The 19,264-nt window shown below is 40.0% G+C and overlaps 1 protein-coding gene across 3 annotated transcripts in view; it reads right to left on the bottom strand.

The window, feature by feature from the left end:
• The window catches only part of FSTL5 (follistatin like 5), a 578,464-nt gene that overhangs the window by 56,234 nt on the left and 502,966 nt on the right, over positions 1-19,264 (bottom strand). For all 3 annotated transcript variants that reach the window (XM_030564448.1, XM_030564450.1, XM_030564449.1), the window contains 2 exons: positions 14,689-14,838; positions 7,029-7,136 (listed from right to left, as the gene is read on the bottom strand). In XM_030564448.1, the coding sequence (XP_030420308.1) occupies positions 7,029-7,136; positions 14,689-14,838 (258 nt within the window). The remainder of the gene's footprint in view (positions 1-7,028; positions 7,137-14,688; positions 14,839-19,264) is intronic.

Here is a 19,264-nt window from a genome sequence, read left to right as displayed (position 1 = left end):
GGATGGGGTTAGGTAGATGGCATTAAAGCTAACTCCAAAGTGCAACACAGATGATTGTGGGATGGAACTTGTATTTCCCTGTGCTGCACCTTTTCCATGGCTTAAGAAACCAGTGTTGTTCCTTAAAGCACTTTGCCCCACTACTGTGCATGCTACCTGATAATAGCAGGGGGTGCAGGATACTACAAGCCACTGCACGGTTCACTACCAAATAACTTACCATTGTCTCCGGACACGGTCTGTGTGCTCCCCTGACCTGCGTACCTGAGGTAAAGTTACATGCTCAAGGTACGGTGAATAGCGCAGTTCACTGAGAAAGACTGTATCCATTGTTCTGTGAAATGTGTCTCTTATGATTCTTCTATCACTCTTTCCACCCCCCCCCCACACACAGCTGCACATTTCTCCAGCCTCCCTCTCCCTTCTCCTGTCCGACGGGGAGGTCACATAAGAAGGCTAAGAAAAAAGAGGACGCGTGAGGAGATGTTCACAGAAATTATGGCAGTAACCCATACTGAGAGAGCTCAGCAGGGGGACTGGAAACAATTGGTCGCAAAGTACAGGGAGGCTGCCAGTCAACACGAAGACAGGAGGGATGCTAAAAATGATTTCAGGTGGCAGGAAGATCAGCGCTGGCGGGCAGCAACGCTGGATCTTCTTCGTGATCAGACCGACATACTCCGCGATATGCTGGAAGAGCTGCGTGGTCTCAGGTTGCCTCTGCAGCCCATGTATAACCTCCCTCAGTACTCACCCTGTCCCACACCTTCCAGAACCAGGCGTGTACGAACGCGTGGGGGAAGGCAATCTGCACCAGCCAACTACACCCCTGTGGACAGTCCAACCAGAAGGCTGTCATTACATTGAAAACTCCTTAATTGTTATGTTTCTTCCCTCCTGTACTCCTCCCAAACCTCTCCCTTGGCACCATTTACTTACTTTACTCTCAGGACATGCTATGCAAAGGCAGTGTGAGGGTGAGTTGTTAAACAAATAAAGCATGCAGCTTTGCAAAGCTTCAGGGAAGCTAGTTTGCAGCATCAGGAGTAAACACATGGGGAGGTGGGTAATACAGGGAAAATAAACAAAGCAGTCATACCGTACCATGGTCCATGATAAATCTTCTTATGTCTTCTCTGATGCGCCTTCTTCTTACCAACCTCCCTCCCACTTCCTGCAAACCTCCCTCACTCCCTTCCCCGGAGAACCCCGAGTTATGAAATGTCATGCACAGGATTGTAACAGCAAGCATGATGATTGATTGCTGAAAGGGTCTGATTTTTAATAAAGAACTCAATTTCTTTAACAAATAACAGTAACGTTATTTTCAATAAGCAAGCAGTTAAGGAAGGGAGCCAGGAAGCTCGTTTGTAGCAGCCAGAGTCAAGACATGGGGAGGTAGGTAATAACAGGGAAATAAACATACCAATCACAATGTTCCCTGGTCCATGAAGCCACTTCTGGGCTCCCTTTGTCTTTCCTTCCTACATCCCTCCCTAACCCTAGCCATTTACTATTCTCCTCCCAAAAAACCCCTATTACTGTAATTCTATTCGCAGGCTTCTAAATGCAAGAGGGAGGGTGCACTGCTTACAGTGACTATCTTTTAATAAAGAATTCAATGTTTTCTACAGACACAGACGGCTATTTTAATTACCGTAAGCAAGCAGTTGTGGAAGGGTGCAGAGAAGGCAGCTTGCAGCAGCAGGACTGAATACATGGGGAGGGTGGTAATCAATGGAAAAGAAACTCAGCATTCAAACTGTACCCTGGCCCATGAGGAAGCTACTTTTCAGGGCTTCTCTGATGCGCACAGCATCCTGGTGTGATCTTCTAATTGCCCTGGTGTCTGGCTGTGCATAATCAGCGGCCAGGTGGTTTGCCTCAGCCTCCCACCCCGCTATAAAGGTCTCCCCCTTACTCTCACAGAGATTGTGGAGCACACAACAAGCAGCAATGACAAAGGGGATATTGGTTTGGCTAAGATCTGAGCGAGTAAGAAGCGTTCGCCATCTTCCCTTCAATCTGCCAAATGCACATTCTACCACCATTCTGCACTTTGCTCAGCCTGTAATTAAACAACTCCTGAGCACTGTCAAGGCTGCCTGTGTATGGCTTCATTAGCCAGGGCATCAAGGGGTAGGCTGGGTCCCCAAGGATAACTATAGGCATTTCAACATCTCCAACTGTTATTCTCTGGTCAGGGAAGTAGGTCCCTTGCTGCAGCCGTTTAAACAGTGTGGTGCTTCTGAAGACACGTGCGTCATGAACCCTTCCTGGCCATCCCACGTGGATGTTGGTGAAACGTCCCTTGTGATCCACCAGGGCTTGCAGCACCATCGAAAAGTACCCCTTGCGGTTTATATACTGGGCGCCCTGGTGCTCCGGTGCCAAGATAGGGATATGGGTTCCATCTATGGACCCCCCACAGTTAGGGAATCCCATTGCAGCAAAGCCATCCACAATGGCCTGCACGTTTCCCAGAGTCACAACCTTTCGAAGCAGCAGCTTAATGATTGCGTTGGATACTTCCAGCACAGCAGCCCCCACAGTAGATTTTCCCACTCCAAATTGATTCCCGACTGACCAGTAGCTGTCTGGCGTTGCAAGCTTCCAGATGACTATGGCCACTCGCTTTTCCACTGTGGGGGCTGGTCTCATCCTGGTATTATGCCGTTTCAGGACAGGAGAAAGCGAGTCACAAAGTTCAAAGAAAGTGCTCTTACGCATGCGAAAGTTCCACAGCCACTGCGAATCGTCCCACACCTGCAGGACTATGCGGTCCCACCAGTCCGTGCTTGTTTCCCGTGCCCAAAAGCGGTGCGGAATGGGTAGAACCTCCCCCATAACCGTCAGGAGCTCCAAAGTGCAGGGGCCCGGGGTGTCGGAAAACTCGTTCTCCAAGTCCTCATCACTGTCGTCCCCGCAGTCAAGCATTCTCTCTTGCATTTCTTACTCATGGTTCAGCATGGATAGCACGAGAATGCGTGAACTATTTACAGCATTCGCGGTCAAGGATAAGAGCACACCTGGACCCATGCTTGCTGCAAAATGGCGTTTTCTCACTGCAGCCAGTAAAAACCGCGCGAAGTGACTGTGTTCCGCTGACAGGAAGGGAGGGGGTGAGGCTGTACCCAGAACCACCCACGACGGGGATTTTGGCCCCATCATGCACTGAGGTAGTAACCCATAATTCCAAAGGCCAGGGACCCGTGCAGGAACCGTGGGATAGGTACCCAGAGTGCAACGCTCAGGGAAAAGATGGACGCCAGGGAACATGGACGCTCAACATCCATGTAAGTAGCCCTAGTGTGGACGCGCAAAATCAATTTTATAAAGCCTGCTTTATAAAATCTATTTTAATAACATCGATTTTACCCTGTAGTGTGGACGTGGGCTAAGAGACTGTCAAACAAGATCCCTCCCCCTTCTCACAAACTCTGTCCAGCTAAAGGAAAGGAAGACTCACTTAGTACTTTACATCTCAAATGCTTTAACTGTTTTTCCTTTTTTCTGTATCATTAATAAAAAGTTAACAAGATGTTGAGTGTTGTTTTTGCCATGGTACTAAGCAGGCTAATGTCTCTGTGTACCAAACCTTCTTTAACACTGTTTAATGTTGCACAGGGTTGTCTAACACCTTTTACTTTCTGGGCTCTGTCACACAGCAGGGTTCCCTCACTCTGTCCTTACTGCCATCAGTCTTCATCAACATAGAACTCATGGCAAGTTCAACATCCAGTGCCCTATTTACAGTGTGAATATAAAAGAACAAGTACCCTACTGCTTGAGGTTCTTACATTCTCCCTAGGCACAGTGTGACAGAGGAGAGAGATCGCACCTCCCTGAGATCCTAGGTTTCTTTATTTCTTTCTTCCAGCATTTCCCTCTTCCTGTCTCTCTTTTAGCTGTCCTCCATTGATGAGCTGAAGCACCTTGTTAACTGGTTAATCATTCAGTCCTTAACTAATTATCTCCCTAAGTTGTCCCATGTGGGGATGCTTAGCAAATGCCCAGCCTGGTGAGTTAGCCTAAGGCTACTCTCACTCTGTCACCATATATTCCATCTAAATTAGTACAACAATCCTCATGCTTACCTTTTATTCTAGTATAGTTTTCTTAGGCCAAGGTCAAGAACAAGACTTTTTTTAAATGAGTGCCTGAAATCAAGCTGCTGAATCCACAATGGGGCATCTAAATTAAAGGGCCAGATTTTCAAAATGCAAAGTGTATCCAGTAGTTCCCACTGAAAACCACCCCACTTGCACTCTTTTTAAAAAAATCTTAGCCTTAATCTTTATACAGCAAAAAAGAGGATGTATGGGGGAAGATTCTGTAAAGCAGTAGGAAAGGAAAAGGCAAAATGAAATAGCCAGGTACCCTGAAATTACAGTAGAAAAATATCAGGTAGAGCAGGAGATTACCACATTGTCATGATGTTGTTTTAAACAGAAGTAGAAAACAGTATGAAAAAATAAAAAAAATAAGTGCAACTGTTGAAATGTATTTTTTAAATTGCTCTCCAGTGACTGTACTTAGATTTGCACAAGCTCACAAATATTGTAAAAGTGAAGCTATTTATTCTTTTATTTCCAAAAACAAGTTCACATTATGGGGTTTTTTTTTAGCTTGCCTACATCTCCATAAAGCCTGCATAATTTTACTGAAATGCAGTTTAGTAATGCTACATCTAGGTAGCAGATCAACATGCTTAAAACCCAGTGAATGCTCCAACCAGACATACAGTCATAGTCAGTTGCAACACATACAGTCTACATTCAAAAGACAGGTTACAAGAATAATGTTTTGTAGTTGCCTGTGTCCCACTGCCATTATCAATTCAGTAGAATCACCCCTTTAGAAATGAATATGATGAAAACAACCTTCAGTAAACAAATTCACTGGTTATCTGAATTACTTTTAGGTAGTTCACTTTATCACCATTGTTGAGATTATTAATATTATATTTAAATGAAGACACACAAAATGTTGTGATTAAGCAGATTGTCAGGTTTCCATATAATTTAATAATTTTGGGATGAAATACTGTTTCCATGTAATTTTAAATCACTTTTTATTTGCTGAATGAAAAAGTATTCCCAGTGAAAAACTAATTTGGGTATACAATGAAAACGGTCTTCCCCAACACCATTCTGTTTAAGTGTCATAGTTTCTATATATATATATATTGTGGCAAATTGCCAGTACTGTTAAGCAGGGTCTCGCACTTTCTTTTCTTTGGGGAAGGTTCAGGGCGTCATTGCTTGCCTCTGAATCGGTATTTTAATTACCCCACTATTGTCCTTGAGGAGGAGAGTGGAGAGGGAGGGACCTGGGCCCGCCCTCTTCTCCAGGTCCCAAACCAGGGGCCCTGAGGTTTGTGGTGAACCACTTGAATTAGCGGTTCCTTCCCAGGGCTACTTCCTTCTCCTGCCCTTCAGCTTGTGAAGGGGCTTCTTGCCCTCCTTCTACATAAGCCAGGTGCCCCTTACCTAGGGTTTTTTTTGATTTCTCAGCCCACCGCAGCACTCCTCCAAACTTTCCTTTTGGTCTCTCATCAAAACTGTTCTCTTCTCCAACTCCTTCAAACTGCTCTCTGCTCCAACCAAACCTTCCTGCTCCAACTCGTACACTGTCTGACTGAAGCAGGGGTTTTTATCACATGACTGACTGCTGGTACTCTAATTGGCTTCGGTGCTCTAGTTAATCTATAGCAAACCTTCCTCCCCTTGCAGGAATAAGGCTCCCTGCTAACACTCTCCCAGAGCTGCCCTCTGGCCATGCTGTATCACAATATATACATCATGGCCAGACATATATTTGGTTTATGTGCGTTTTATATATATATAAAATAGAGCTAAAATATATATCTAAAACACACATAAACCAAATATTTTAGATCTAATTTTATGTTTTATATAAAATGCACATAAATCAAATATTTTAGCTCTATTTTTCTTCTCTTGACTAGTGTCTTCCATTCTTTGTGCTCAATTTTGAGAGATGCTGAGTTCTTCTTGGGAGGTGATGAAACTTCTAGACTCCCAGTGATGACAGTGACCATTCAAGATCCTCCACACTCGACATGATCAAACTCCATTATTTGCTATTTTGTCATGCACGCAAGTCTCCTCCCAGGATATGTTAAGTCCATCAAGGCCCTGATTGTGGAAAGCGTCCTTATTCAGGACATAAAATATTTGCTTAAATGCTGTCCTGAATAGGGATGGACATATATAAGGGCTTACATGCTGAGCTGAATCAGGTCCCAAATTTATGACCTAAAAATTTTGAACCCAGGTCTCTAGATGGTAAAATGCCAGGACATGAATCTGTTATGTTGTTAGTGTTGCTAGTGCTGCTGGTACTGCTGTTTCTGGAACGTGTGTGTATTCTGCATCAGCAGAGAGTGTAGTTTGTTGATTCAGCGGATCTCAATGTTACTCAAAGAAAGACCACAGGCTTGGTTCGGTGGTGAAGGCTTGGCCAGGTTGATTGTCAGCAAAGCACTGTGCTAGCACGCTGTCCAATGGGTTACAGGGACACTAATACATGCATGCCCGTGACAAAGTACTGAATCAATCAACAGTGTTATCCACTAGGCCATTACGAAGACAGCCCTCCTTTCACTCCTTTTTTATACATTGATACATAGAAGTTACATATTACATTCCGTATGTTGCTACCACCTTTGTACTTTGTAGTTCAAACAAAACATCCTCATCCATTATCCTGTCATCCCATCCTTATCTTTACAGTAGGTCTATGGTTTCCTGTACCACCTTCTTAGGAATTTCTTTACATACTTAGTTGAGCACTCTGTGTGTTCCTATACCATTCTCTCAGGTCAGGGACACGCTTAGTTAGCTGATACCTAGTGTCACTTTTCTGAGAAGGCCTGCTTTGGTTCACAGTCTTTCTTTAGTTCATACTTTAAGCCCAGGGCTCCAGCAAGGCCTGCACTACCCACTGACTTTTGTTAAGCTTCAGTATTAGCATTACTGCAAAGATTCACAAAGTGTACTGACCTGCAATGTTGGTGAATTCTTCTCCATGTTTCCCCAGCTGAGCACCCATACCTGATCATGTGATTTGTCATAGTGTAGTTTCACTGGAACAGAGTCTGTGCTTACTGCCTATAGTGTAAAAAAAGTAGAAATAATCTCTCTTTGATTTCAGAAGAGAAAAATAAAACAATAGAATAATACAAGAAATTATGACTGAATGAGATCTTCCAGATGTCGTAAGTCCACATATAAAAATCAGGCTGCCAATTGTTGAAGCAGGACACTGATTGATTTGTAGTTACTGTACTTCCGCTTAAATAGTCATCTTTGTTCATTATTTGCACAATATGACAGAGATATGTGTTCACTCAGCATCTGACTGTATACTATACTGCAGCTACAAAGAAGCTCAAGATAAAAGTGTCAAGTCAGCTAAATGTTTAACCTCCTTACTACATAGTATATAACAGTTAATGAATATGGGTAAGACTTTTTACTGGACATTGACTGAAAAGGGAAAGGCATTTTGATAATATAGCACACTAAAAGTTTTGCATTTCTCTTGAGTTGTAGATTAAAGTTTGAAAAATCCCCCTAAAAATTTCAGAGCTTAAAACAGCAGGCACATTTGTACAACACATTTCATTCCTAGCTGGATTACTAAAATGATAAGGCTACCATTAAGAAGGAAACAGTTTGTATAGTACTGTGTATAAATTAGTACTTTTATTAGTCAGTCAACATTTGTTAATGGTTGGTATTTAATTTACTAAATTTGAAAGAAATGACTGCCACAAAAATGTTCTTATTCTACCTAATTGGGTGCTTCTGCTACAGATCAATACTACTTTTGTTTTTAAATTCATTGAATTTCATATTTTGATATTTTTGTATTTTTACAAAATACGTTCAATAGAACATCTTACCAACCTTTAACAGTATTTACAATAGAGGCAGAATTGTCAAAAGTAGTGTAAAATCTTATTGCACTATATAAAATGTTCTTAACTGGTTGGGACAATATTGGTTCTGGGTATTTATGGGGAAACTATGTGGGTGGGTGAAAGATGTTCTGGTTTGGATTCTAGCTACATTTTTGGCAGCTCTGACTTTTCAATTTCATTAAAACTACTATGTTACATCGTATGCAGTGAGACCCCAGAAGAGGCTTGGAGCCCATCTTCAAAAAGAGAAGATAAGAAAGCTAGCGTCAAAAGCAAGCAATCTATATTTTATACTTTTTAGGTCATATAGGGTACATCTATACAGCAATTGAAGATGTGATTGCAGTTCAGGAAGGCATACCTGCATTAGCTTTAATCTAGCTAGCATGGTTGACAGTAACAGTGAAGATACAGCATCATGAACCTTGGACCAGGCTATGGTTTCAGGTGCGAATGTACAGTTTGTGCTAAGGCCTGTATTGCCACGTCTTCACTGCTATTTTTAGCCATGCTAGCTAGAGTTAAGCTAGTGTGGATATGCCTGCCCAAGCTACCATCATATCTTTGATAGCAGTGTAGACACATCCATAGTGTGAGATCTTCATTTTGATATTACAACTGAAACCTCACTAAGTTGCGAAAAAATGTGTCAGGATGCAATGTCATTTCAAGGCTGTGGAACATGTAGAAAAGTGTATTGGACTGACTCAAATCAAATGTATTCATGCTAGTTCAGAATTCCGCCAGAACTGTTCATATAACGTTAATAAAATACAGAAATATTTAAACATTTAAACTCATTGCAAAGGTAGAGAGAAATTGAGAATAGAGAAAAGGTAGACTTTTACCTCCCAGTAACTGTAATAATTCACTAAGGCCTTGATTCAGAGACTTAGGCACTGCCACTTCAGGTGCCTAAAAACCAGAATCAGGCCACAGTAGCATTCAAAAAACCTCTGCTCAGCTGCCCCTGAGTCCTATAGGGGTACAGGATCACCATGGCTAAATTTCTTTGTGAATGTAGTCCCAAATGAATAAATCTGGAGTAATTCTGTTGGTTTCAACACAGTTATACAATGTGAGTTCAGACTTTGGGTCCAATAACATTCCCTGCTTTTCGGGGTGGAGGGATAGCTCAGTGATTTGAGCACTGGCCAGCTAAATCCACGGTTGTAAACTCAATCCTTGAGGGGGGCCATTTAGGGATCTGGGGCAAAAATCTGTCAAGGACAGTACTTGATCCTACTGTGAAAGCAGGGAACTAGACTCCATGATCTTTCAAGGTTCCTTACATTTCTATGAGATAGGTATATACTGCCATTATAATAAAAAATTTGAAGCCTTATGATCAAGTCCTAGTAGGTCACAGAGCTCAATAGGTTAATTCAGTATAACTAATTTAAGTTCTGTACCTCTTCAGCCCAACCAACATGCAAATATTTTAGGTATTTGCATGTTCTTCTTTCCTTTGTTGGAAATGGCTTGTTAACAAAATCACACAGCTGAAAACATATCTGAAGACTTTATAAGTGGAGGACAACAGAGCATTTGATTAAGTGACACATTGTATTATAAGTGAAGTAAAACAACTGTAGGGATAATTTTTCTATTTTGGTTATTACAGTAGAAAAAACAACACGTGGCACTCTGCTTTTTGGTCTTGCCATTATGCAACTGTAAAGCACAGCTTGTTTATCGGTTTGTCAAGGAGAGTACCAGCTGGCTAATTAAGTGAACCTAATTTAAACTAATGATGTCGATCCTCAAGATAATGCACTAATGGCTGGATGAGATTGCAGATGATACTTAACTGTACTCCTGAGGTCTCAGAACAAGCCTCTGCTGCTAACAAGCAGAACCTGGTTTCCCTTTTGAACACACGCAATGAAGCAAGTTGTTCATTAGCTCTCTTTTTTTAAGCAGCAAGATAACCCCTGTAAAAATTCATTCACACTTTATAAAACTTTTAGAGTACTGTGGAGTTAAGCTACTTAGTGTCTAAAACAATAGTTAGACTGATGCACTATTTGATTTGCCTCAAATTTCCATTTAGCAACTTCAAAGGAATGGTCTAAATGACAAATATTTATGATTATACATGAATGATTCCATTTCTTCTCTCTTGGTAATACCCCAAATTCCCAATCCTAATCCCCATTGTGCCAGACATAGCACTAACACAGAAGGCAAACACTGTCCTAAAGATTTGTTTAAGGCCCATATCCTGCAGATATTTAATTTTATGCATCTGACTAGTCCAACTAAAGTCAAGGGATCATTCATGCTTAAAGATAAGCATGTGCTTGTTTGCAATAATCATTTGTAACTCAGAACATTCAACATAGGATCGGTCATCTCATATTCACTATATATATATATATATATCCCTAAAAAATACATCATCTTATAACCAAATTCTCTCATATGTACCTCTACATTTTTTCCTTTACTGTGATTTTTATCAAATAAATAAATAATGCCAGCTAGAAAAAGTTGAGCCAACAAAATCACAACAGAAATTAAAAGGCCAATAAATGAATGAAGCAAAATAAGAGATAAAATTTAGATAGGAACTCTGCAGCCTAAAAATTTGCCCAAAACATGAAAAATTGATTTTTGTCACTTAGAGTTTCTTCACTTTAGAAACTTGATAGATTTCTTCATTACTGAATCCATGTCTCTCTCTGTTTTCTCCACTTTTGATCCTGACGAGAACACTTTTTTTTTGCACGTCTGAAAACTCAGTTTTGCAAAGCAGATATAAGAACATAAGAATGGCCATACTGGGTCAGACCAAAGGTCCATCCAGCTCAGTATCCTGTCTTCCGACAGTGGCCAATGCTAGGTGCCCCAAAGGGAATGAACAGAACAAGTAATCATCAAATGATCCACTCCCTCTCACCCATTCCCAGCTTCTGGCAAACAAAGACTAGGGATACTATCTCTGCCCATCCTAGCTAATAGCCATTGATGGGCCTATCCTCCATGAACTTATCTAGTTCTTTTTTTAACTCTCTTATAGTCTTAGCCTTCACAACACCCTCTGGCAAGGTGTTCCACATGTTGTCTGTGCATTGTATGAAAAAATACTTCCTTTTGTTTGTTTTAAACCTGCTGCCTATTAATTTCATTTGGTGATTCCAACTTCTTGTGTTATGAGAAAGAATAAATAATACTTCCTTACTTTAGTCTCAGAGTCTGTTCCCTTCCCAGCAGATCCAATCAAGTCTTTAACCCACTGATCCAGGTGGACTCTATTTTAGGAGGTATGACCTTATTTATATACAGAGGAGACAGGTTTTTTAGATTTTACCTTAGTTACTTACAAAGGAGGCAATCTATTAAGAAGCAGCTGAACAAACAGCTTACTATTATATTTTCCAAGAAACTTTGACTTTTTGCAATTTCCTGTGCTAGGAAATTGTACTCATATGAACAACAGAAATAAATACTTTTTGAACAACTGACATGAGTAAGAAGTTACGCTCCCCTTTCACTTCATTTTAAAGTATATATTTACAGACCTAACTTAAAGAGAAAAAAAAAATTACTAGTGCTTAGGGGGAAAAAGGGTGGGGAGGTGAAAGCAGATGTCTTATTAAAAGATAAGGAGAATAGGACTGTTTCTGTGGTAATACCAGCAATGCTGAGCAAAGTATTTCTTGTACTATGTGTAGAAACTTCTTATGGACTTTTTTTCTCCTCTACTTAAACACTTGCAGATTTTTCAGGCTGCTGTCAAGCTATATATTTTAAGTATGTGCATGGTTAACAGCAACCACTCATATGAGGCAAGTCCCATGGTATTTTTGCAGTGATTGCGTAAGCATATCCCATGTGCTGGAAAGCCAGTTGAGCTCAGAGGAAGCTCTATCCAATCACTTAAATAGAGAGACAGGCTGCTTTTCAGTTAATTTCTCTAGTCCAACAGATATTCTTAGCCCTATTATCTGACTTCCTATAACACCTTTGAGGATGATCTTTTATTTATATTTGTCTGAATTAAGTATTTTCAAGTTTATTGGGGGAAAATGCATTTCTTTCACTAATATAAGTCGCCTTGTACCATTAAGACTGAGGCTTATATTCCTGGACAAACGTCACCTCTGTAGTTCCCCAAGTTATTGTCCAGCAGTATTATCATTTGATATTTTACTTGATACAAATATCTCTCAGTTTCATAATAGGAATTTTCCTTGATATTCAAATTTTTCTTGGGCAAAAACTTAGATTTTCTGGGGAAGTCATCCTTGCACTGGCAGCAGGGTCAGTCTGGACTGGTGGGAGGTGGCTTGTGCTTCCTATATTAAGGCGATGTCTTAGTCACTGGTGCAGACCAGAGTTGCTCTGTTCCCCATCCACAATCCTCTTCCTCCCACAGCACTGGAAACTCTTGCAGAGCAACACAGAATGGGCTCCTGAAAAAGGCCTTTGTTGTTGTTTTTAATTTAGGGTAGTTTAACGATGTATTCCATTGAATTTTATGATGACAGAAAGATAATTTTAAATAAAAGTAAATGGAATGATTTATACCTTAAGTTAAAAACTTTGGTTGTATTTGCATATTTTTGTTAGAATCCTAAAGTGCTATTAAAAATAAAATGTATATTATTGTTAAAAAGCATGTGTTATATATGAACATTACATCATTTACACAAAGAATCTTGTAGACATTATAAACACTGTGTGATTGCAATTTGAATGAGAACATGCACTGTGGTATAAGAAACCCTCACACTGAAATAATTGCCTTTTTTCTGAGGATGACAGATGAATTGTTAAGAAGTTATTAGGCTTATTCATGAACTGGATTCATAGATGCTTGCAACAGAGTTAAATTCATTTTAGAAAGTGCAGAGCTCTACTTTTAAAATAAGTTCAGAGATGATTCTACATGTTCTGAAATGGACAGTAATTAGAAAACTTCTTTGCTGGCAAAAGACTGTTGACAGTTCCGAACTGAATGCCTGTAATTGGTTGACCTGTGTTCCAGCTGGAAACAAAGTAAAGCTAATTTTCTTGGTCAGATGCCAACAGTCAGAAAGACTGTATAGTATAATATATTCCACTGTATATAATCTTTGGATAATGCTTTTGTGGAGGTATTAAACAAATTGAACTAAGAGGAAAAGGAGTTCTATTGCAACTGTGCCTATTGTAAATTTGATCTGTCTTATTATGAACTGTAAACACATGAGAGTTTACAACAAGTAACCTCTTCATATTTTGGAGATACATTTTTAGACATTGTAAAGCTTATTCTATTATTCTCCATGCACATTTTTATATTTGAGCATCCCATGTAGCTGGTGATAGAGGGCCTGATCCTGCTGCCAGTAACATTAATGATAAAAGTTTCCACAGAGTTCAAATGGAGCAAGATCAGGACCACAGTGCTCAGTCTTGTAGTCCTTACTCATATGAATCCTCATCTTGATTGACTTAAATGGGAGGACTCACATGAATAATGACTACTGGGTTATTGACATCAGTATGACTGTGCATGTGAGTAATGTCACCAGAACTGAGGCTATAGTAAGATTTTACATGGCTTTGTTAACAAATCAAAACTGCACACCCTGGAGCAATTGGGAGGGATTCTCACCTCTGCTAGGATCTTTCTGTGGAAGCACAAAAGAGCCTGAGGAGCTCTTGATCACAGTTTGCCATAACTTAAGAAGCCCCTCAGGGTTGTCGAAGTCATGTTGGGGGCCTCCCTACCTCTCTAGCAGCCAAGAAATGAGAGGACAGAAAGATGGCTTAAAGTCACCTTGAGCTTCATTCTCCGAGCTGTGGAATTTTGTGCTCTTGCAATGCCAACAGACCATGGTCGTCGGCGGGCGAGATCAAACCAAGGACCTCTGGAACTTAAAGCATGAGCCTCTACTGCATGAACTAAAAGCCAACGGGCAGTTAGGTAAGGCTGTAGACCAGACTCATTAATTGCTCTCTAAGTGGGACAGAACATCACACCCAGGAGGTGTGTGGGTTACATACTTCCCCTAGATGAAGAAGCGTGACCCAAGCTTCAGAGACTTCTCATTTGAAATCCTGGATGAGCCCCCACTTGTAACACTGACAGACCTCATCGTTGGAAGCCAGGTGACCTCTAGAGCTTAGTGCATCAGCATCTACCACAGGAACTAAAAGCCTGTTAGTTAAGGCTGTAAAGCAGGCTCATTAATTGCTCTCTAAGTGGTCTCCGTGCCACTAGCTGGGAAAGAACTTCACACTAGGAGGTGTGTGGGTTACACCGTGTTTAAGAAGCACAGCATAGAACCTAACACATAGCATCTTGAATATCTGTATATAGGGACTATAACAACTTCTAAAATGGATATTATTTTTTTAATTGACAAATTAAAAAAATCATTTTTTGATGGAGCACCCTTTAAATGGTATATTAAAATATTTTTAATGTCATCTTTATATTTCTAAAGGTCTTTTCAGTTAGTTTCTCCCTGGCTAACTCTCTATATTCAGCGGAAAGGTGAAAGTGCCTAAACACAAACTGCTGTCAAATACACAAAGTAAACAAATTGGGGGTGGGGGGGGTTCATTAATTACTTTCAGTGTAAGTAATGTTTGGTGTGAACTGTAATAACAATATGTTGAATTGTTTTCAGACATAAGATGTAATTGTCAGGTTAAATATGTCCCGGAAAAGCATATAGAGAAGCAGAGCTGGAGATGTTCCATCCAGACTTGTCATTAATTGTAAAGTTAGAAATAAGTACCTGCACAACTTTTTGGGACTGTACATCAACAATAAGCACTCTGTCCAAAGTAGGCTGAGTTACGTAAATGAACTTGTCTTTGATATTAACAGCAGATGCCCACACACACCTCTGAACAGTATCTCTTTCAGCTTTGGGACAAACTTCATCCTGTAATGCAAAAGAAACAAATAAGAGAGAGAAATGAAAATCAAAATAATAAAGTCAAGTAATGCAAAGACTGGTCACAATTACTGTTTGTATCATGCTTCCTCCTGGATCAAATACAAGGGATATTGCATTTCATCCAAGGAATTTAAAAAAAAAAAGGTTAAGGTATAGACTATTCCAGGAGCTTATCATCTTAGTGTCAAAAACAATGCGGACAAACACCTTTAAGTTAGAGTTTTTTTCAAAGTCTCATGGGTGAAATCCTGAGCCCATTGAAGTTTACAGCAAAAATTTCCATTGAATTTGAAGCCTTAGGAAGAACTTGAAAAATACTGTTTAGAAATGTATGTCAAGCTTCCCCCCCCACATACTTTTATTTCTCCAACTTTTACTACTTGGGACAGTTTGATCAAAGCAACATTTTTGTCTCCTTACAAATTCACCTGCTGCTTATTCCTTATCTACAGTCCTCTGTTGGATATATCATAACTGGTTGCTGTAGAAATGATTATAATGTGTCAGGGGATGATGATTTCAAATGGGAAATAAGCAGCAAGAATGAATGAGCTCTAAATAAGAATTTTGTTTCCTTTGACTCCTTTGAAAAAAGTAAAGGGAAAAAAATACTACGCCATACCAATAGAACTGGTACTAAACAGTATGTTTATCATAACATGAAATATACTTTAAAGCTAAATTTTCGATAGCATCAGTATTTTTGATCATTGTTCTTCAGATAGACACAGACAGGATCTTCACATGTCAAAGTGAGACATAAATACATTTCCAATCCCAAGAGACAGACCTACTTGTGTAGAAAGTCACTAACAACCACTAGTTTCTCTATGGTTCTTAAATCTCAAGGAGTGGGGGATGCTGAAGAAATCACATTGATAGGGAAGAGGGCCTGCATTCAGTATCACGAGATAGTACATAAAACAACATGCCCTTGTTGGAACATGAATGCTGAATAAAATTCCCTTGGCACTGGCTATATAATTGTGCTAGTTCAGGGATCGGCAATCTTTGGCATGCAACGCATCAGGAAAATCTGCTGGTGGGCTGGGATGGTTTGTTTACCCACAGCATTCACAGGTTCGGCCGATCACATCTCCCACTGGCCATGGTCGCCGTTCCAGGCCAATGCAGGAAGCGGCAGTCAGCACATCTGTCGACCCGTGCTGCTTCAACATTCAATGATAACAACGTTCAAGATAAAAACTGGAGTTTACAAGCAAAAGTGTCTACATATTCATGGAACGAGACTGGCCAGGGTTTCATATGAGGTTTATATGAAGGAGTTTGGAGAAGGAATGGAGCAAGTCAGGGAGAAGCTGGTAGGAAGCAGAGGAAACCGCTCATGCACATGCTTAAATTTAAGCACCTGCTTAAGTGCTTTTCTGAATTGAGGCCCAGAATATTCACTGAAGTGTCCCTATCTACACACTAGTGATTTCAGGTGTGTATTTTGAATCCTGGTTCCTGTGATGGGGATCCATTCAATTACATTATTTGTTTTTCTTCTCTATGACTTCACAGAGTATCCTATGTGTGAGTGCATAAAGAAAGCTATTTGAGAATTTAAAAATGAATCTCTACGTGAAAATGAAGTAAAATATCATGAGACCTGTGACCCATTTCAAGTGCTAATATTTTTTAAATTAGCAATTATGTTAAACTAAAATGGAGATATGGAATATTCAGAATTTTTTCTCTCCTATTCTGTGTCACACACACAAAATGCAAAACAAATGCTGTCTCAAATAATAAATTTAAAAGGTGGACAAATTAAAGTTTATAATTAACCTCCCCAATGCAAATACAACCAAGGAGTCACTATAGTGGCTTTATGATTTATTTCTTTTTTGAATTCCACAATAGGTTTGCTGACCCTTGCTCTCCTCAAAACATCCTTTACAAAAATATATTGAAAGTTTCAAATCAGTAGTATAAAAACACTACAATCCCCAAACTCTCTTATCTAAAAATACAATCCCCACAGGAATCAGTTTCCCACTTGCTTCCCCACTTACTCAGTCTCCCATTTATCTGGCATTCTAGAGGTTCCATAATTATTTCGGATAAATGGAGCTGAAATTTTGCCTTTTAAAGAGGTAAAAAAAATTTGTGAGGAGGCTGAATTTGGAGTTCTCTTTAAAACTATACTCTCTGCTATTAAGATTCCATATTATTTTCCCTAGCAGTCGGGTAATTGGATAAAATAATTTTCCCTTAAAGTATAGGTATAAATGTATACTATTTTCTCTTTTTAATTAAAACATAAGCAGTTTAGCTTTTTTCTAATTTAGCCTTTGTACAAAACAAGCAAACATCTGACAAAAGGCAATGGGAAAAGTTAGTTTATTTAATTCTTTTCACCACATTTCCCTAATCAGAAAATGACTCATCCTAAATCAAACCAAGAGATGGTGGAAAATAATTCCTTGGGAGTACTATAAAAATGTTTGAAGAAGTTGGGGGAACAATACATTATAAAGAGAAAACATTTGTCTGTGGACAAATTTTACTTTAATTCAAAGCCACTGAAGTCAATACAATAATTCCATCGTCCAGCTACACCAAAAAGAGGACAGAAGACACTTAATATGGTTTTAATCAGGCCACAACTTTATTATTAGATGTATGGCAATATCCAGCAATTAAAAGTATATGGTACAGGTAACTATATGTTCATTCCATATCTATATGGGGGGCTTTCACCAGCCTCCATCTTTTTCCATCCAGGTACCCCAGCCCACCCATAGTTGGGATTTTACCAAGCCCTCTCCTGAAAAAATGAGGATTAAGGTGGGTTATAAGAAAAGGGGTGACTCCCTGCCGTAGCAATCATAGGAGCCCAGAACTCCCCAACCCCCTTCCACTCCTTTAAAAAACACCTCCTTTGAAAGTCCTTTACCAAGCCATTTATCTGGACAATGTATCCCTTCCCTACAGAGTACCTGCACTGGACACCTGCTCCACAACTTGCATCATGAGTTGCAACACCATAGCCTAACTCACCATAACAAAGCCCCCCTGAAACTACTATGGGGAAGGTAAAAAAACAAAAACAACAAAAGAACACTCCCCCTTGACCAATTTGTTGGTAAGGGAAAAATTCCTTCCCTAGGAAGGGGCAACTAGTGTGATGCCCACAGCAGGTCCTGAGTCCTGACCAACCCTGGTATTTTGCTACCTCCAAGGATGGGGAGGACAGGTGCTGCTCTGTCTAGTCCAGGGGCTTGTTCTGCTGGGTTTGCCCATTTCTAACTCCTCAGCCCTTCCAGTCCCTGGGGATGAGTCAGCATCGCCACATTGACTCACTCTGCCTTTGGCTTCTGTGCCCCTACTCCCCCCCTCCAGCCCGTAAATTGTTATTCCCTTCGGCAAGCTGGACAACAGCCTTCGCACCCACTTAAAGGCGTAGTGCAGCTAATTGTATCTCATGGGCTGTTTAAACACTGATTTGATAATCTGATGAACTCTTACTACATAATTGTAATTAATAATCTTAAAAAACCCTCCTTCTACTGGTTAAGGTTTAAGTTTTTCAACACAAATAATCTTCCATAAAAAGCGTTGGACAAGATTCCAGTCCGAAATTCAGGGTGAGTACCCCACCCATCTCACAAAGGGTACAACTGCCTTTGTGCACATTGAACCAGTCGGGGCTTTTTCAAAGTATACAGTGAAATCTAGCTTCCCTTTCATAATGTATTCCTTTGTTTGCTAGTGTAATACAGCTGAGATAGACCAACAACCTGGAAAAACTAGAGGAATGTGTATACTGCCCCCAGAAAAATTGGCTGGTGTTAGCTATTGTACGGTATCAGGTTGTACAAGATACTGTATATGTTGTTATTATGTGCACTCATTTTAGAAGGACAGGATCCTGGTTTAAAACATTAAAACTGTAATTTAACAACAACAATTACAACACAATTTCAGGATAAAAAATAGTTTTAAAGAATTTGGTCCCATCTTAACTTTATGTGCTTAAATGCTGTCATGAACTGGTTTAACTGTGTAAAGGACAGACAAGGGTTGAAATCTTGGCTTCACTGAAGTTAATGGGAGTTTTTGCTATTGACTTCAGTGAGCCCGAGTTTTCACCAGCCTCAGGGGAAGGGAGAGGATCTGGGATTTTTATTTGTTTTAAGAGTTTTACTTTAAGTGTGAATGATTTTCACTCTGCAGGGCAAAGATCCCCTGCACAACTGTAGAATTTAGGGCTTCTAGGACTTTATCATAGCAAACAAAAACACAATCATCAGTATGAAATTTTCAAGGCCAATGAAACCAAAGCCATCTACGAAATATTTTAAGTACTTCATTATTACTCTGAGAAAAAGAGAGATTCTCTTTCCTCTGGCACAAATGTAATGAAAGGAATCAATACATTCAGAAACTTCTGAAGGGAGTGTAG

This window comes from Gopherus evgoodei, chromosome 5 (genome assembly GCF_007399415.2).
Source record: "Gopherus evgoodei ecotype Sinaloan lineage chromosome 5, rGopEvg1_v1.p, whole genome shotgun sequence".
In the NCBI taxonomy this organism is placed as follows: Eukaryota; Metazoa; Chordata; order Testudines; family Testudinidae; genus Gopherus; species Gopherus evgoodei.
The sequence above is the reverse complement of the archived record's forward strand: the minus strand, read 5'-3'. Positions and strand labels throughout refer to the sequence as shown.